Source organism: Strongylocentrotus purpuratus, unplaced genomic scaffold (assembly GCF_000002235.5).
Source record: "Strongylocentrotus purpuratus isolate Spur 01 unplaced genomic scaffold, Spur_5.0 spur5_scaffold_12, whole genome shotgun sequence".
NCBI lineage: Eukaryota > Metazoa > Echinodermata > Echinoidea > Camarodonta > Strongylocentrotidae > Strongylocentrotus > Strongylocentrotus purpuratus.
The window spans coordinates 9,443,031-9,463,542 of NW_022145597.1; the positions used below are offsets into that span (position 1 = coordinate 9,443,031).

Sequence of the window (20,512 nt, forward strand, 5' to 3'; positions counted from 1 at the left end):
GGGGGTGGAGGAGGGGGGGGGGGGGAGATTAGAACTCCAGCAAAGAGAATGAGAGAGAGAAAGCAAAGAGAGAGAGAGAGAGAGAGAGAGAGAGAGAAAGAAAGAAAGAAAGAAAGAAAGAAAGAAAGAAAGTAGGAAAGAAAGAAAGAAAGAAAAAAGAAAGAAAGAAAGAAAGAAAGAAAGAGAGAGAGAGAGAGAGAGAGAGAGAGAGAGAGAGATGGAAAGGAAGGATAGAGAGAAAGAGAGATAGAGGTGGAGACTAAAAAAGAAAGCAAGGGTGAACAGGGGTCAGAAAAAATAAGAGAAAAGGAGACAGATAGCAAATCAAGTCTCCTTCCATGGTCCGAAATGATGACAATGATGAACTGTGGTAAAAGCCAAGGTTTACGCAGAGTTCATTTGTATGCTAACTCCGGGCTGATTTGCCAAACCCCTTGTCCATGACATCATCGATGGTGAAAACTAAAGTGTTGCCCGCGGCAACTCGATTGTCCAGTCTGTGAGCCGCATCCTGTGGCCCTAACGCTGAATTTTGTCAGATAGAGTAAGCTCCGGGCTGCATGATTGACAATTGTATCAAGCCATACAAACTGTATGTCTTCTGATGCTTCTATTTAAGCTCTTATTTTGTTTGTGAGTCACCTTAATTTTCCTAACGCTTAATTTTATCAGATGGTATAAGCTCCAGGCCATGTCATTGTCACTTATATCAAGTCATATGTCTTCTCAGGGTTCTATTTAGCGCCCATTTTGTGTAAACTACATGAAATGTACACCTGTCCCGAGGCGTTTCTCAATCGTGGAGGTATAAGCTACATGTGACCTTGTCAAACAAATTTAGGTAACAGGTAAATGTTAACCAGCGGAAATAGAATATTTCTAAGAATAAATTCTAATTGTAGTATGCCGATCTCTCAGAAAATGATGCCGGAGGGTGTTTCTATGAAAAGATTTCTGTAGCATTTACGGTACTCTTTCTTATAATTCATCCGAGAAAAGAAAAAAATCACTCAATATGACCATACCGGTGTGTTGGCGCAGTTAGTAGAGCATCTGCCTCACAACCTGGAGGTAGTGGGTTCAAACCCCGGCCGCGTCATACCAATTGGCGTTAAAAGACGGGAGTTGCTGCTACCTTGTTTGGCGTTCAACATTAAAAGGGATAGAGCAACGTTGATCTGGCGCTGCTCAGTGGCTGCCGGGCTCACGATCAATTGGGCAAAAAGAATTTCTATTTTCGGTTTAATAAACAAAATTTGGAGTGGACTTTAAAAGATAATTATTATTATTATTATTATATAAGGCTGCTTTCTGATAAAAGACTGATATGATGCTCTTGTTTTTCAGCACCTTATCTATTTCAACTGTAACGTGAGGTCAACATTATCATAATTTGTTGCGGCACCTTTATTTTGACTGTGCAGTTTCATACATGTAAAATTACTAAGCACCCAGTCTAATCCAGGATTTGGGAAAACACTATCTTTTAGCCTAATCACATGTACCAATGAGACTAAAAAAAAAAAAATCCTGCATGTGCTGTCCATAATTCTTTTCATACATGACCAATCAAATCTATTTTTACCAAAGTTAATGTACAGTTATTTATAAGGTGTTAGTCACAATCACTAACATGCTTTGCACGTTGCAGAGCTATAAATCATAAGTAAGAAACTCCCAGAAATGAACAATTCGGTGTCAAAATTGTCTAGTGATATGCTTAATATATAAATGATGACAATTTTGTTAAATTTCATGTTTCTTCTCTGCTGTGTCTTTCCAGGACTACCTCTCGAAAACAGGACTTGGAACCCTGTATCCTCGGTCAGCCCATTATCTTGATGGCCTGCGGGGGAAGTCCCAAGCTCCCAAGGTTTCTCCTATGGATGGTAAGTTATAGCGCCCTCTTGCTTGTAGGTCATCTCTGTTTGGTAATTTTTTAAATCCCCAATGCACTACTTGTAGCTACTTGCTCCCTCTATATAGAAAACAATGCCTAAGCGGTGCCTGTTGGTCCCCCATGATCCTCTTTTTCTTATGTCAATTTAGAGCTGAGTTGATGAAATAGCCACCTGTCAGTGACCACGCTGGGTGGTCTAATCCCTCCTGGCCAAACTAGTGCAGACAGGCTTTAAGGAGACCTACAATTTTACTAAACGTGAATCTTTTTTTTTATACCAAACCTATGCAATGACAATTCAAATGCCAAACATATGCATTATTTGTATACCAAACATGTGGTCATACTTGCAACTTGACTGGAAAGACATACATTGCAGCACATCAAGGAAAATATTCCTAAGAACAAATTTCTTTCTTCCGGACCAAATTTTGCACCTTGATGGGGTAAAGAATACCGGGTATTATTATTAATTACTATGAAATTGTCCTTCATTAATTTGTTCATAGAACAGACTGAAGTACATGATCTTTTGATGTCATTTGTGTCCTATTTACAGGTTACTTGTCACATCTAGCAGTTGTCAACCAGGTCAACACACTCTGCAAACAGCTTCATCATGATGTACAGACCCTGACCAACCACAAGTACATCGCACATCAAGTGGCTCTCCTATATGTGAGTATTTTTATTTATTGTTACAAATATTTCTGTTCCATTCTGAATTGAACTGAACCAGCCCGATTGGCTTACTTACTTCGAAACATTGGGTCATCGTGTCCAGTTAAATTCATTTGAACTGAAAAGACCTGGATTGATCTGACTTCTGAATGTGGGAAACAGAGCAGAACTGAATGCTTTTTAATTTGGCTCAATTGAATAATAAAGAATTGATCTAAACTGAACCAAATGTATTTAGCTGGAGTGTACCAAACTGAATTAAAATGAACTTAAATTACTGATTTAAATTGTATTTTTATTTTTGTTATTTAGGTTTATTTCCACATTAACTTCATATGAAAAGAATTTACAAAGTAAGGCATAGACAAGGTAACAAAACATGTACATAATATTCAATAGATACAACAGTAATAAAAACGATTTAATGGTAAGTCATTAAATACAAATGATGCTAACAATAATCTGTAGTAATGAGGAGGAAACCTTGGAAGCATTATGCTTGTAATTAAGGTTCCCTTTACATAATAAGTTTGTTACATAATATAATTGAATATGATTGTGGCATACTAGATTGAATGGAAATTTATTTGACACCAAATTTGAAGCTTCCAAGCAAGTTTTTAGAAACTTTTCTTTTCTCCTGCAGCAATCTGTAAATCAACTTGGCAATGTAAAGGCTCTCCTGAGCTATCGCAATAACATTGAAGGCATGTTCAAAAAGCTCAAGGCTGCACTAGAATTAACAGCTACAGCAGGAGACTCAGTGCCTCATCTTCCTGATGAATACAAGCAATGGTAAGTTTGATGATGGTGGTGGTGGTGGTGGTGATGATGGTGGTGGTGGTGGTGCAGATGGTGATGGTGGTTATTATGGTAGTGATGGTGGTGGTTATGATGATGATGGTTATTATGGTAGTGGTGGTGGTGGTTATGATGATGATGGTTATTATGGTGGTGGTGGTGGTAGTAGTGGGGGTGATGATGACGATGACCGTGGTGGCGATGGTGATGATGATTATCGTGATAGTGGTGGTGATGGTGGTGATGATGGTGGTGGTGGTGATGATGATGATTATCGTGATAGTGGTGGTGATGGTGGTGATGATGGTGGTGGTGGTGGTACAGATGGTGGTGGTGGTGATGGTTATTATGGTGGTGGGGGTGGTAGTAGTGGGGGTGATGATGATGATGACCATGGTGGCGATGGTGATGATGATGATCGTGATAGTGGTGGTGATAATGATGATGATGATGGTGGTGGTGGTGATGATGATGATGATGATGATGATGATGATGACGATGCTAGTGATAGTTGATATGATGTTAATTATGTTGATGGTATTGATGGTAATAATGAAGATGTTGATAGTGATGATGATGATAATGATTAGGAGGAGAGGAGGAGGAGGAAAAGGAGGAGGAGAACAAGGAAGAGGAGGAGAGATATCATGCTGGATGGGATGGTGATGAGGATGAAAAAGAATAATGATAAAGAGTCTCTTTTCTAATGCAAGTTTCAATCAGATAGTTGTGTTGTCTTCTCCAGGAGGTTAGCTCCCATAGTTACCAGTCAGAACATTCAGTGAATTTTATGAGGTATGCAATGATTAACCTTGTAAAAAGGGGGAACTGAAAACCTGGTTGAAAGACCTTAAGCGCCTAAAACTGGTTTCCAAAAGAAGACCACATGAATTCTTATACAAGATTTACTTGCTTTTATCATGCTGAAGAGGACAAGCAGGAGATGAATGTACGTGCTGTCAGCTAGGTGTTTAGCACCCAAACACACTATTTGATGGACCACTTAACAACTTTGGGGGAGGTGCTTGTTTCTGAGAATGATCTTTAATCACGTGATTGCACACATGTTGGACGATCCATCAGCCTTGACGTGTTTGAATGTCATGATCACTATGTTCTCTCGATGATTGGGAACGACTGCATTAAAAAAACTTAGGGGAAGATGCATGTTTCTGAGAATGATCTTTAATCACGCGATTGCACACATGTTGGACGATCCATCAGCCTTGACGTGTTTGAATGTCATGATCACTATGCTCTCTCAATGATTGGGAATGACTGCATTAAGGGTATTGGCCATCTGTCAGGGCTGTCCAAGGAATACTGCACTTCGACAGAGCAGTGCAGTATCCTCTGGGAGACTGTACTTGCTGGAATCTGCTCTCTTTCTGAGCTCAGTGATGGGAATTAATACATTTTAAAAGATTAGCCATCTGTCAGAGTTGTCCAAGGAATACTGCACTTCGACAGAGCAGTGCAGTATCATCTGGGAGACTGTACTTGCTGGAATCTCTTGCTCTCTTTCTGAGCTCAGTGATGGGAATTAATACATTTTAAAAGATTGGCCATCTATCAGGGTTGTCCAAGTAATACTGCTCTTTGACAGACCAGTGCAATATCCTCCGGGAGAGTGTACTTGTCGGAATCTCTTGCTCTTTGTCTGAGCTCAGTGATTGGAATTAATACATTTTAAAAGATTAGCCATCTGTCAGGGCTGTCCAGGGAATACTGCACTTGGAGGGACAAGTGCGATATCCTCTGGGAGTGGGTTCTCAGAATGAGCTTTTCCTAGAATGATCTTCTTCTCATGTGCAGCTACATGAGTGATTATATCACTCTTCTAATGTACATTAGCTGAAATCCACTGTTTAGGGATCATATTGAAATCTTTTCATTTTATAGATGAATTCCCACCAAGAAACCAAAATAAAAACCAATCTAAGGTAGTAATTTGAAGTTCCCTTGTGGGTACGATATCAGCTGGGAGTGGCCCCACCAATAATCTCTTCCTAGAACGAGCTTCTCCCGAGGTGGAGCCACATAATCATTTTCATAATGACTTTCATAATGCAGATTAATTGAAATCCACTCTTGTAAGAGTCATACATGTATTGTGATCACTTTGTTTAAGTTTTGAATCAGAAATTTAATTACTCTTATGAGAGTGGAATCGACTTTTGTGCAACAATTCTATCCAAAAACAATGTGATGCCTACATTGTATCTAAGCTTACTCCTAATGAAAGTGTTTTTCCACTCCTGTACATTTATAGAGAGGTGGGATATGAACAATTAAGCAGAGTATTCAAGAATGTCCATGCAAATGAGGAAGCATCACAGCTCAAATGACGTCATGACATGTACATGTATAGGTTGATGCAAGAGGTTTTGAATATTTTAGTTGTTCTATTGTTGGTGCAGTCTTTGATAGATCTAGAACTTCTTGTCATCAAGATTGATCCCATTATGACTGCTTTAGCCAAGCAGCCATTCACAACCAATAACCTACATAATTGATGCTGATTATTAGTGAAGAGGTTGTGGTATAGTGGCCTTTTTTTTTACAAATAATTCTATACTAAAAATGACACTGTTCGAAAAGAAAAAAGGACTGAAAAGAAAGAGAGGAGAGGAGAGCAGAGCAGAGAGAGTTGCGTAAAGAGGGAGCAAAGAGATAGAGAGAGAGAGAGAGAGAGAGAGAGAGGGGGAGAGAGAGAAAGATAAAGAGCTCTAGAGATCAGATAAAGAGAGAAGGGAGGGACAGAGAGGGGGACAGAAAGAGAGAGAGATTGGGATTAGAGAAAGAGGGCAGAAAGGATGTCAGAGAGAAGCGAGAGAGCAGAAAGGGTTAGAGACCAAGACGGGGAGAAAGAGAGAGAGAGAGAGAAAACATGAAGAGAACATAGAAAGAGAAAGAGAGAGGAGTGGGGACAAGAAAGAGACTGATATATATGAAAGTCGGTCAAAAATAGAAGTAGGTAAAGGTTGGTTACTACATATACATGGATGTCTGATATCCTCTTTTTATGTATGAGCTTAGTTTTTCCTGTTCCAGATTACTCAAGTAATCCAAATTTATGGTGATGCCTAAGGGAATTTTATCAAGAATTGTATAGTATGATCATGAATATAGAGCATGAAATATGCCGAGAACTAGTTTTTACACTCCTTTTTTTTCCATTTTAAGGCCCATACCTAGCAAGTAATGGAAAAATCACCTAAATAATGCCTTCGGAAATAGAGTAGTATATGGAAATAGAGTAATATATTTGTGTGTTATTCATACTTTGATGTAACCTGCATTCCTTGATACTAGTAAATGCTATCATTTTGGGGGCAAAAACCCTTTTTTTTTTAAAGGTAAAGTGAAAGGATTGAAATTCTCCTGTTTCAGTGTATCTGTCACGAACTAGTTTCTGTTAATTGAAATTCATGTGGATTATAAAAGAGCCACAATAGACGGATCTCATATGATAAATGAAAATTGTCTATGTATGAAGCTAATCCCTTTTAAATTAAGATTTTGTAGATCAGAATTCATTGTTCTATTATATTCTATATTAGGAATGCTGCTACACCCCCTCTTCCCCACTATCCATATTAAAACATTGGGAAATTCCCTTCCTTCTTAAATTAACGCTGAAGGCACAGAAAATTACGTTAACTGATTACACTTGTGATTGAATATGTTGTGTTTTGTAAAGCCAGAATCTTACAAGACATAGCGTTTTTTTTTCATATTTTGTAAACTACAGCCATGTTGGCATCAATCAATTTTTGCTCATTTGCAAAAATATAGTTTTGTGCCAGTTGCTATTTAATTATTCCATGGTGGAAAGAAACCTTTGCAAAATTGTAACTTCTTGCAAATTGTGCATCTTTTTCAAGTTGGCCTTCTTTCCCGCACAAAAGTACCTTGCATTATCACACTGCCATTATTTAATTACATGTACATTTTCGAAATTCATATGTACTTCATTTAGGCTATAGAATGATTGGCAATAACATATGCCACCAACCTCACTGTTTTGATTCACTTTGCTATATAAACATGAAGAATATAAGATTGTATTCATGACCTTTGCAGAGTATATCTGATGACGGTACAGTAGGCCTGTTTTCACTAGCTCGAGATGGCCAAATATCCCGCTATTCGAACTATCCCGATCGCAAACTATCCAGCTAATTTGCGTCTTCATCAGCCCGAAGTTGCAATTAGCGGGATATTTGGTCTGGATTGTCATCCCAAGATATCTTGGGATAGTTTGCAAAATATCCCGCTATTCGGCAAAATATCCAGCTATTTGTCCGGTGTGTCTTCACTAGACCGAAGACTCGCACTATGCTCCAACGCTGAGCAAAATATCTCGAGCTAATTCTTCAAGGTCGAGTTTCAAGTTTCGAGGTCGAATCTCGAAATGATGAGGACGCGATTTGTACTTTCGGGATTATTTCCTGAATCAGAAATAGCGGGCTATTTGGCAATCTCGAGATGATGAAGACGCGCCCAGTGATGATGAAGACGATGATGATGATGATGATGATGATGATGATGATGATGATGATGATGATGATGATGATGATGATGATGATGATGATGATGATGATGATGATGATGATGATGATGATGGTGATGATGATGATGATGATGGTAATAATGATGGATGATGATTCCAAGGAGGAGAAGATGATAGTGATCATTTTTAAGGTGTCCTGATTTTGGTACAGTACCTTCTTGAAAGAAAATAGCCTTGTTTATAGAAATTGTTTGATACTGATATACAATATAATTAGTCTGGCACAGTACTGCAAACAGCTCAATATTCTTGAAGCCTTTGGTACATGTATAGCTATCCCATAATAAATACAATGAGCCACATGTATGGAAATCATTTTTGTGGCATATAAAGAGTTAATAACAAAATTTACTAATGAACTCATGTGTTTACAATCCAACATCATATGGGGGTGTTGCACAAAATCCTAAAAGTTGAACTTATCTCTATTAAAGTTGGACAAATAATTATGGAAAGCGTTAGCATCTATGAAAATATTTTGCAAATTTTATTTGAAAAGGCATAAAATGTTGATTCAAATCATTCATGTTTTCTGTTATCAAGGAGATTTTATGTTCTTGATGTGGATTTTATAAAAAGTCTAAAATACATGAATTTTTGCTTTTGAATATACTTTATTTTAGGGCTGCAATTGGCTCTCCATAATGTCTAAGTCCAACTTAGAGTTAAGTTCGACTTAGGATCTTTGTGAAACACCCCCATGAACTCATTGTGACTTTGTACTCTTAGTTGACATCCTTTCCATGTTCTGTTGCTTGGCAGGTTACTCGAGCTGACGGTGTCACTACAGGCGGTGATGGCATCCTTCAATCCTTCTTTCAATCAAGCTCTTCTTCCAGCAGCCGCGTTCCTTCAGCAAACCCTCTGACAGACTGATGGACAGAAGGATGAAAGCTATGGAAACCCTTTATAAGGAGTTCTTCTCTGTCTTAGAACACTAAACAAAGTGGCTAGGAATTTTACTCTGATCCAGTAAACTTCCTCTTCCGGTAGTCCGTTTCCTTCAGAAAAACCTTTAACAGACTGATGGACAGAAGAATGAAAACTATGGAAACCCTTTATAGGGGATTTTTCTTTGCCTTAGAACCCTAAACAAAGTGGCTAGGAGTTTAACTATGATCCAGAGTCTGATCCAGTAAACTCCTTTTCCTGGTAGTCCTGTTTCTTCAGAAGAACCTTAACCAGACTGATGGTTAGAAGAATGAAAACTATCAAAAAACCCTTTTTAAGACGTTTGTCTTCATCTTAGATCATTACACAAAGTGGCTAGGAGTTTAACTCTGATCCAGTAAGCTTCTTCTCCCGGTAGTCCTGTTCCTTCAGCAAAACCTTTGACAGACCGACGGTTAGAAGGATGAAAACTATGGAAACCCTTTTTAAGGGGTTCTTCTTTGTCTTAGAACACTAAACAAAGTGGCTAGGAGGTTAACTATGATCCAGTAGTCCGGTTCCTTCAGAAAAACCTTTGACAGACTTAAGGATGAAAACTATGGAAACCCTTTTAAGGAGTTCTTCTCTGTCTTAGAACATTAGAACACTAAAGAAAGTGGCTAGGAGTTTAACTATGATCCATTAAACTTCTTCTCCTGGTAGTCGAGTTCCTTCAGAAAAACCTTTGACAGACTCATAGATAGAAGGATGAAAACTATGGAAATCCTTTTTAAGGAGTTCTTCTCTGTCTTAGAACACTAAACAAAGTGGCTAGGAGTTTAACTTTGATCCGGTAAACTCCTCCTCCCGGTAGTCCTGTTCCTTTAGAAAAATCTGTGCTACGCTAAAGGACAGAACGTTGAGAACTATGGAAACCCTTTTTAAGGCGTTCTTCTTTGTCTTAGAACACTAAACAAAGTGGCTAGGAGTTTAACTCCGATCCAGTGAACCTCTTGACGTAGTAGTCCGGTTCCTTCTACAAACACTTAGATTGATGGATAGACAGATGAATGAATACAGCGGGGACCCTCTGTTATGGAATTCTTCTTTGAGTCGGAACTTCAGACTGAGCTGCTTGGAGTTATAATCCGGTTCAGTCAAGCTCTTCTGGTGGTTGCTGGTTTACCTACAAGAAACTTTCTGGCGGGCTGATAGGCAGAAGGATATAAACAGTGTGAAGTTATCATTGACCTTCATTTAGAACACTAGACTGGCTAGGAGTTTAGCTCTGGTCCGCTCAACCTCTTCTGGTCGGGGGTCCTTCAACTATCCCTCCGTCAGTCCAATAGACAGAAGGGTGAACACAATGAAAACCCTCTGTTATGGAATTCATCTTTGACCTGATACACTGGACAAAGTGGCTGGGAGTTATAATCTGATTCAACCAAGTTCTCCTTCTGGAGGTGGGTTTACCTACAAGAAACCCTCTGATAGACTTATTGACAAAAGGATCAAAACATTGGAAACCCTCTTTTGGATAGTAGTTTTAACAAAGTGGTTTAATCCTTGAGACAACTAATTTTCTGACAGTTGGGTTCCTTCAAAAAGACAGACAGATCAATAGAAAAAAGATATAGATAAATGAACACTATCTACACCTTCTTATGAAATTTCTTTGCAACACTTGAACATAAAGTTTTAAAGCTTTTCAAAGTGGTTTGGAGATAAGCCCTTCACCGTTGTTCAATCAACCTATTTTTTTCTGCAACAAGACAGATGGACAGACAGACAGACAATTGTGCCAGCTGGATGAACACCAAGAAAACCCAGCCAAAAAATCATTCTTGGAACACTTGGATTACTTGTCAGAGTGGTTTAGTGGTTAACCTTTTACTGTCATCCAATCAAACTATGCTGGGTTTTCTCTCTCTCTCTCTCTCTCTCATACACACACACACACTCTCTCTTTGTGGCTATGACTATAACCCTGAATAGGACAAAATATTGTATATATTTGAGAGTACATTCTATCAAAGATAGTTTGATGTACCAGATATGCAAAATGTGAGGCTTAGTGTAATCATATTTCAGTCTTTCTGCATTATTACTGTATGCCATAAATGTGTAGGGGATCTCTTCATGTACTTTTCCCTTTCTTTTAAAGTTGAGGTATTTTGATTCATTTCATCCGTTGCCTTCGCCTAATTGTAACCACTATCTATAATTGGTAACTGGCATACCATATTTAAAGTAAATTTAATGCATCATCAAATAATATCTCAAGTTCATTCTCTACGTAATCATATAATGTTTCATGCAAGGTGCTGTGGTGATCATATTGTTTTATAATAATAATTATACTGTGCTTTCCTTCAGAAAATCAGATTGTACTGGCAAATACCCCTTAAAAAAAGCCACTGTAACAAAATGCCTTAGTACCAAAGATGTTGTTCTTAACCAAAGTGTTATGTTCTGTAACTTGTCTGCATTTATTACAATTTTCCTGTATTACAAAGTGTTTTGTATGGTAATGTTGTAAACAAGAAATGGAAGTATATAGGTAGGCATCAAGTTTCTTTATTTGCCTCCAAGAATGTAAAGATAGCCCCATAAATTGCTTATGGCATTTTGATGTGATGCATGAACATGATAGATATTAAATGATGAAATCTAAATGTTATACTGTAAGTATACCTGCATGTATAGGTATGTTGAGCCATGGTTTATGAACTTTGTTACAATGGATTTTGCCCCAAAATGTGTATTTTAAGCATGTCGTCAGCATAGATTGCATCACACCTATCTTTTGTATGTACTTTGCATGGATTTACAAAACATATTATAAAAAATAATTCTTGCGTTGTTATTTTGCCCGTCCATATTCAGAGGTGAACAAAATGCATACAAGTAGACTACCGTTAGAAAGCAGGTTCTCCAACTTGTAGAGAGTTAGAGTAAATTGTAATGATTAGGAAGAAGAAATGGTTGTCGGATAATATCTTGAAATGTCTGCCTTCAAGAAAATTAGGAATTTCCTGAGGACCATTCTAAACATTTTCCCCTGATAATGTAACAAAACTTTCCAGTTTAAAAAAAAAATGTATGATGTGATAAAGGTCACAAAGGGCCACTTTTCGAGGACAGTTGCCCTTCAACACAGCATGATACTAGGGATGCTCTAGATTTTCTGGTAACAATTTGTATTATATTATTTTGGGCTTAAAAGTATATTGATGCAACATGAACAAATTGTGGTCACAAGTCTCTGAACATTATCCAAAACTGTTAACATGAAAATATTTTATGTAATGTCGAAGAATTATTTGATCTCTCCTTAAGATTTATTAATATTTTGATGTGTTTTATTTCACCTTGACAGATATGCTCACTCACTGTAGAATGCTATGCAATTTAATTCTTTGATGTTCAAAAAAAGAATAAGCCACTTGGCATTACTTAAACAAGTGAATGAAAATGATTTGAGATTAAATGGAAAAAAATTGATAAAAAAGTTTTAAAAACATGAAGGCTCTTCTGGAGTAAATACCCAATGCTTTGAGAACAGCTAAGATATCTCCTTTTCTAACTTTCCTTTGCAAATGTGTATTTTATAGAGATGAGAAGCTGTTTTAATATCAATGTTCCAGGAGATTATTACAGGGGGAGGGGGGGGGGGGGTAATTTTCTTGGCTTAGTTCATGATATGACTTTATTGCATTCAAAATTCCTGATTGCATTTGCCAATAATATTTCTTAAAATAACTGTTAACCTTTTTTCCCTGTCAGTCCCCATTCAGCATGGCAAATGATATTCTTTGCATTTATTTAACTGTCCAAGTTATTTAATTCATCCTTTATGTTTTCATATGTACATGTATGTCACTTAATGTAGCTTTCAAAACCCTCCAAAACTTAAACCACTAAGTATATGCATGCTTAACATAATATTTCATCATTCAATATTCCAGAAAGCATGCTCTTTAATAGTTGATATGTCAGTCCTCAAGCAATGGATTTTTGTGTCATGCAATATGTAGGATTTTCAATGTCTTTGCCATATTAAGTGTCACATTCTGTTTAATAAGGCCTTTAACACAAATTTTGTATTGCCCTTTGCGAACGACCCAAAAATCTTGCAATCTACGGTCGGCTTTTTAATTTTTTTTTTGTTTTTTTTTTTGTTATGTTGTTGTTATGTTTGGTGGATAAGTGTAGCATGCAGGATATGTATGTAGATGGTGTATTTTTTGTAAAATGATCTGTAAAACGGGCCATTAAAATGTGTACAATTCTGATATGCCTGTTTAACACTTAATTTATTTTGTAGTGTAATGTTGGTGGGGAAGTGGATACAAGAGAATGAGAAGAGTTGTTGCATTGTGAAAATGTGAAATATATTGGAAAAACACAAATGAATAGCAGTAAAAGAAGAAGATGGTAGATGTATACACGAATCAAGAAAGAAAGAGGAGAGAGAGAGAGAGAGAGAAAGGACTCGAAATAGGAGAGGAGAGTATTAGAGAAAGAGATATTTGAAGAATATAAATCAAAGGTATGCACATAAAGAGAAATGAAGGAAAGAGCTAGAGAGATAGAGAGTTTTAAATTCATTTAAAATTTAAAATTGGGTTATACTTTTGTAGCAATATATTGAATCGCACATGAATATACAAGATAAAGAATATTATTAAATTCAATTTCCACACGCACACACACAGACACACACGCACAAGCATGCATAACTATATATGTAAATATAAAACTCGAGAAATTAGAGGAAGAGAGAGAGAGAGAGAGAAGAAAGACATTAGCTGTGTGTTTGTTGGGTCATAAATGTAATGGACTTATAGACAGAAATGGGAATACATGCATCGGTCAAACTCAATAATATTATGACACTTGCATAAAAGGCATCTTTCCTTGAAGTCACAACTCACGGTCATTCCACCTACTGCAGGATTATAAAGAAAGATATCAGCTAAACTTCTTTCTTTTCTTATTTTAATTGTGCTTGAAAATACAACATTTCCCGACAAAAACTAGTGCGATGTTAAAAGTATTGGATTTCAAGTTATTTCAGGTGGCTTTGTCAACCGACGTCCCAGGGCAGTAGACTGCATTTGAAAATTAGCACAGAATCGGTCATGACCTACGAAGAACAATGCAAATGCGAGGTCCCCCCTCCCCCCCTCTCACTTCTAAGAAACACTTCTTACGTGTCTATTTCACATAAGGGAGTCTATTATCTATTAACAATACTTCAAAGAAAACCCCATTGCGACTCTGTATCCATTACGTTGATATCCATTTTTACTCGCGCTCTCCCTCTTCCCCCTCCGTTTCTCTCTCCCTCAGCGCAGCTCTCATTGTTTCGTTTTCCCCTTCGGAGAAAGTATCTTTTCTTGCTTCGGAGAAAGAGATGGGCATCTGCTTTTAATTCTCTTTTTCGGGTTTCGTTTCGCGATAAAATCAACAACGAAATTGGGAGATAAACTTCGTGGAATCGACGATTAACAGCATCATTTTTTACTTCCACCTTTGTTGCTTTCTTCTTCTAGATTTTCTGTCTTTACGAAATAAGTCGTTGATTGTGGACTGGACAGAAACGAAATTATATTTCTAGTTTATTCTTAATAGTGCGTTTATTAAGATTCAAAGAAACTTCACTGACCTAGAAAGAATTAGTTATCACCAAAATAGACTGATTGTAGGCCTAAATTATGTCAATGCATTCAGATTTAAAATATCATTTGGCATCATCCAACCCGAGTTATAAAACGCGAATAATGTATTAATTTTGTTTTAGAAAGTGATTTGTTTTGAATCATTTACAGATCTCAAATTCACTGTCCACCTCTTTTCTCTGCCTCTATACCCCCTTATTTTCCTTTTCACGCCGGCACTTACTTTCAATTTCTATGCAATGTTCTCAAAGGACTTGCTCCACTTTATTTTCCTGTTCTTTTAAAAATATATTTCTTTTATTTTCACTCTCCTTCACTTTCTTGTCCCTTCTTTTACATCCACATGCACCCATACTCACCCACACGCACGATCATCCGGCTACAAACGCACACACGCATACTAATCTTATTCACCTCTCTCGCTATCCTACTTCATTGTTTCCCATACCCCTTCCTTTCTCAATCCCTCCTCTTTCCACACACACACACGCACACAAAATTTTCTCCCCCTCTCTTCCTTTTTTTTTCAATACCCTTTTTCTTTCACCACCCTCCCCTTCTCACTTTCCACGCACACACGCACGCACACACCGAGGCGCGATAGCTCAGTCGGTAGAGCAGTGGTCTCGTAATCCGGTGACCCGGGTTCGAAACCAAGTCGATGCGCTAGTGCCCTTTGGTTAGGCATTAATCCTCATTACCAGGTCCCTCGGAGAGGACCCTAAAGCCGTCGGCCGTCTGGTTGCTTACTTACAAGCATTTATGCTTTCCTAGCAGTCAGGTAAATTAACAACCACAACCAACCAACCCTCACACACGCACACACCCAAACATTTGTTTTTAATCTCCCCTCTCTCAATCTCTCTCCCTCTCTCTCTCTCTCTCTCTCTTATTTCCACCCTTCTTCCGCTATTAATCCGCCTCTCAATCTCTCTCTCTCTCTCTCTCTCTCTCTCTCTCTCTCTCTCTCTCTCTCTCTCCGTCTCTCACACCTTTCTCGCATCATCCGTAATGCACCTCACCCGATCGTGTACTATTCACTCCACCCGTCGTGTTATCGCTATCTCCGCTGGGCGGGCATCGTGAAAACATAAACCAACCATAAATACCCTGCCAGGGCTGTCGAGTGTTAAAAAGTCCGGATGTTTTCGGAAATGCAGATCGAGAAGAAAAATGGCCCGGGGGTTCAAAGATATGAGCTTTCGAAAATCAAAGCAGCACATTTTCGAGGTATTGTGGTTTCCATCACATGCCTCGCCAATCAATCCGTCCAATTTGGTGTTTAACGAAAATGTGACGGTGTGAATTTCAATACGAAGTACTTCAACGTGGTCGTGCAATTCCATAATCTTGATCATGTTTAACGTACGTCGTTTGTTACTCATTTCTTGATGATGGTCTCCTGTTTCAAATTTGAAACGAGATTTTCAGGTGCTCCCAGCTCAGTCTCAACTTTTGACCTTTTACTCTGCATCAGTTAAGCCAATAAAGTCGTCGTCATGCTCATCACCACTATCATTATCATTGTCGCCATCATCATCATCATGATCATCATCATCGTCGTCATCATCATCAGCATCATCATCAACATCATTATCATCATCATCATCATCATCATCACCATCATCATTTTTATCACCATCATCATAGTCATTATTAATTTGTGTTACCATTGTCATCATTACGATCATCATTGGCAACATTATCATCATCACCATGTTATCATCATCATTACAATCATCTATATCATCATTATTATCATCATCGTCATCTTCTTCTTTATATCATCATCATTTCATCATCATACTTATCACCATCATTATACAGTTCATAACTATATTATTCATGTCCTTTGTACATTAAATGTTTTTGTTTTTGTTTTTCGCAACTCAAGAATGAAAGGGACTGGTTGAATTAGGGCCCTCAATTAATAATTTCAGATGTAAGCTTTAATATGTCACTCTGTAACTCTGGACAACTCGATGTTAACTGTATAACTTTCTTAGCATTATAATCACTATCATCACCATCTTCATCACAACAATCATTATCACTATTATCATCATCATCATCAACATCATTAGCATCAACCGTATCTTCAACCCCCCCCCCCCCCTACTCCTATTTCTCGTCATCACCATCCTTTGTTTTACAAAGGTGTTCAGGTGTTTTTTTGTTTTACCCTGGAGGATATATACGGTAAATCTTCAGAATTGGCCTTCTGTTATAATCAGTTATCCTTTATAAAAGCATGTGAATTCCAACCGATGACTGTGTGCCCTTTAACAATAAATGTCCTTCTCCTTCAGAGGGTTACCGTCCTTCTTAACCTTCTAACCCATGAAAAAAGGGTTCCTTTTTTGTTCTTGTGAGTTTTGACCTTCATTATGTTGAAGTTAAAAGTTCTACTGCACTTTCAAAATCATTCCCTTTCTATTTCCCCCATCGATCCTCTCCCCCGGTCTTTAATCAGCCTTAGTCCGCATCGCAAAGCCGACCTCTGTGCAAGAATGTCATGTTCATCGATAATGCAAATTACGGTTCTTTAAAGATAAAGTTGACTGGGCGTCGTCTGATAAACAGTTGCGACCGATTCACATCGGTTGAGACTTGATATCAATCGCAACTCTGTTCCAAAACCCAAAGGGATAGGAGTTTGTAAGTTTGCGATTTATTGGAGGACTGGTGATCAATCCGGGTCACTTGCAATCAATCCGGGTCACTCGCAACTCTTTATCGTGCAGGTCCCTGGTAATGCGACTACAATAAAAAAGAATGTCTGGAATAATTTGGGAAAGCTTGTCCGTTGATTATGTAGTGAAGTACTTTCTATTAGTATTGATGTATACTTTGAGGTTTTTTAACACTCAAAATGAAAATGCAGTTGACTAAATCTCGATGATAGTCATTGTATACACAATAACAGGTGCGGGTATTTGGAATTACATGTACACATGGCTGGCATGAAAGTTTGATCCAAACTAGATCTAGTTTCCGTCATATTTTGAATTAGGAGGGCATTTGGAGCCTTTCCAGGAGACGTTTCAACCGTGATATTCTTTTTCATTGACAACAGCACCAAAAGCTCAATAAGTATTTTTTCAAAAATCTTTACCATAACACAACTTTCTCTTTAAACGCGGGAGGGCGCAGATTGAATATGGAATTAATATGAAATTAATGTCACATCTTTATTGCCCGTCACTTCTGTAATCGCTAGGTATGATTCAATTATGAATGCTCTCGGATGGTCAGGGACACAAGGACCTTTCTATTTCGACCTTCTTTGGCGGCCAACGTGGAATAGAAAGGAACAATTATTGGTTATGTCACTTTATTTTTGCCATATTACCCAACGTGATTCAATTTGCTCTTGTATACATGAAATAATGATTTTCTTTGTCCTATAGGCCTACACTCAAGTCTGCATGGAAAGATGTCCTTATACGAAGGTAGTCTTTGATATACAGGCAACATTTAAAGATAAACTTTAGTACTGGTAATGCGATTGCATTGTGAAAGAAAAGGTGTGGTAAGGATCAGAAACAGTTGATCATGTAGCATGTAAGTATTGGTGTGCACTGCAAGGTTCTGGAGTAATCAAAATCATAATAAATTTGACCGAGTCTTGGTAAAGTAACAAGCACACTACACAGAAAGATGTATATGGGACAACACAAATTATGTCGGGGCTAGTACTACTTGATTTCCTTATCTTTCTATGCTCATTACTCAGCCAGTATACATTTTCTTCCAAACTTGTTTGGCACATGACATTTATTTGTAATCTTGAACAGTGGCGTAGACAGGTTCGTACACCTGGGGGGGATGACTCAGGGGCGGATCTATAGCTTTTTGCTAAGGGGAAGGGTCGACCAATAATGACGATGCGGAGCATCGTCCACGAGCCGCGAAGCGGCGAGCCGATTTTTTTGGGGTGTTTATTTGAACCCCGTAAGTGATGTTTCCCTGGCATCTATTAACACAATCTCTTTTGAAACGCGAACCTTAGACACACTGGCTACCTTTGTTCGCACCATTGATTTGAATGAACTCATGTAGACTGAACATTATCTTGCCCTTTTTACAATTTTTACCTTCAATTTGATATTCTATTGGTTATGTTTTAAATAGATATATATATATATATTTTTTTTTTTTTGATTAAATATTTTTTTATAGTTTTTTTTTATTTTTATTTTTTTTAATAGTTTTTTAAACACGATAAATATTATACCCATCCTCTTATTCCTGTCTTGTGTTTTTTTTTTCTTCTTATGTTTACCTTGATGTTTTTTTGTGTTATGTTATCGGTTTTACAGTTTTACTCGTATGCTTGTTGTCGTCCTAGTTGAATATCTGCAATCAACTGTCTTATTGCTTGTTTGTTTTTTACTTTAATCTGTTAGATATTTATTTGTTTGACTATACATGTACATATCCATTGCCTTACTTCTTGCATTTGCAACGTTTTACATATTATTGTATAATTCCCTGTATATTTATTGTTATTTTTATGTTTGTGGACCCCTTTGAAAATCAGCTGTGCTGAAAGGGCCTTCCACCCTATGAGAGGAAATGAATAATTAAATAAATAAAATAAATAAAATAAATAAACAATGGAGACCATAAAAAGCAGTGCATGATAACGTCTTTTTAAATCAAGTAACAGTTAAATGCACAGTTATATCCAGAGTTATCATGTGTTTGGTTAAGTTACCAGATGAGTTGAATATCTTCTCACAATATTTGCACTTGAAAGGGTTTCTCTCCAGCGTGCGTTCTTTTTTCTTTCTTTTTTTGTTGTTTGTTTTTTGTTTTTCCCTTTTTTTTGTTTTTTGTTTTTTGGGCCGCCCAAGGGGGGGGGGGGGGGTTTTAAACCCCCTAACCCCCCCCCCCGTAGATCCGCGCCTGTTTAATCTTGTGGTTATCTTGTGGTTTCCAAACCACAAGATAACCACAAAATACTTGTAAGATTTTCTTTTTTTTACCGTCTGAATTGGCTTTCACCGTGTGAATGCGGCTAATAACAATAAACACAATTACAATAATGATGAGGATTATTATTATCATCATCATAATTATTATTATTTTTAATATTATAATTGTTATCATTATTATTATTACTATTATTATCATCATTATGACTTATTAAGTAAGCAAATATCATTCCCCAAAACCTGGGGGGGATGATTGTACATGCCATCCCCCTCATCCCCCCGTTGTCTACGCCCCTGATCTTGAACATTCAGTGTAAGTTTCGTTAGATTCTGTGAGAATTAATTTTCTTTTTTTAACCAGAACTCAAGTTTATCTTTAAAAGGAGAAAAATTAGAGCCCTCGTTGAATAGTTTTAGATGTAAGCTTCAATATGTCACATTCTCAAGAAACATAACTCAGGACAACTCAATTTTTTGTAATCGTAAGACATGATTCAATTATGAAGTCTCTCGGATGGTCAGGGACACAAGGACCTTTCTATTTCGACCTTCTTTGGCGGCCACCTTAGAATAGAAAGGAACAATTATTGGTTATGTCACTTTATTTTTACCATATTACCCAACGTGATTGAATTTTCTCTTGTACATGAAATAATAATTTTCTTTTTCCCTATAGAGTCAAGTCTGCATGAAAAGATGTCTTTACGGAGGTAGTCTTTAATATGCTGGCTTGTTTCAGTAAAAAAAAAAAAAGGTTCAAGAGAAAAGAAAGTGGACTTGATAGAAATTAGGCATGCAGGTTATTGCTAAACTTGAGAACTGCAAAAGAGAAAAATCCTTCTGAAACCGCCCCCCCCCCCCTGATCAAATGCAATACAAAAAAGCAGTGGGACGCATCTGTAGAATTGCGCCTGTCTGGAATACTCCCCAGGGAGTGGAGATTGTGCACGCTTTGTGTGCAGGGAATACTGAATCTGATTACAGGGGTAATGGTACATTCGTATCGACGTATCAAATCAGTTTATCAGTTCATCATTTTTGTTTTAACTCTTGAATTCCA

At 37.5% G+C, this 20,512-nt stretch overlaps 1 protein-coding gene across 1 annotated transcript; it reads left to right on the forward strand.

The window, feature by feature from the left end:
* The first annotated feature begins 1,779 nt into the window (after window positions 1–1,779).
* On the forward strand, window positions 1,780–12,303 carry LOC100892892. Its single transcript, XM_030981788.1, has 4 exons — window positions 1,780–1,889; window positions 2,460–2,578; window positions 3,228–3,376; window positions 8,721–12,303. Exons 1-4 carry the CDS (start codon window positions 1,883–1,885, stop codon window positions 8,824–8,826), a joined length of 381 nt encoding a protein of 126 aa, XP_030837648.1. The 5' UTR covers window positions 1,780–1,882; the 3' UTR covers window positions 8,827–12,303.
* The last annotated feature ends 8,209 nt before the right edge of the window (window positions 12,304–20,512 follow it).

Excerpts from the sequence above, each read along its gene's own strand:
- LOC100892892 (XM_030981788.1), top strand. Across the intron at positions 2,579-3,227 it reads ATCAAGTGGCTCTCCTATAT|CAATCTGTAAATCAACTTGG; the intron begins GTGAGTATTTTT and ends TTTCTCCTGCAG. Across the intron at positions 3,377-8,720 it reads CCTGATGAATACAAGCAATG|GTTACTCGAGCTGACGGTGT; the intron begins GTAAGTTTGATG and ends GTTGCTTGGCAG.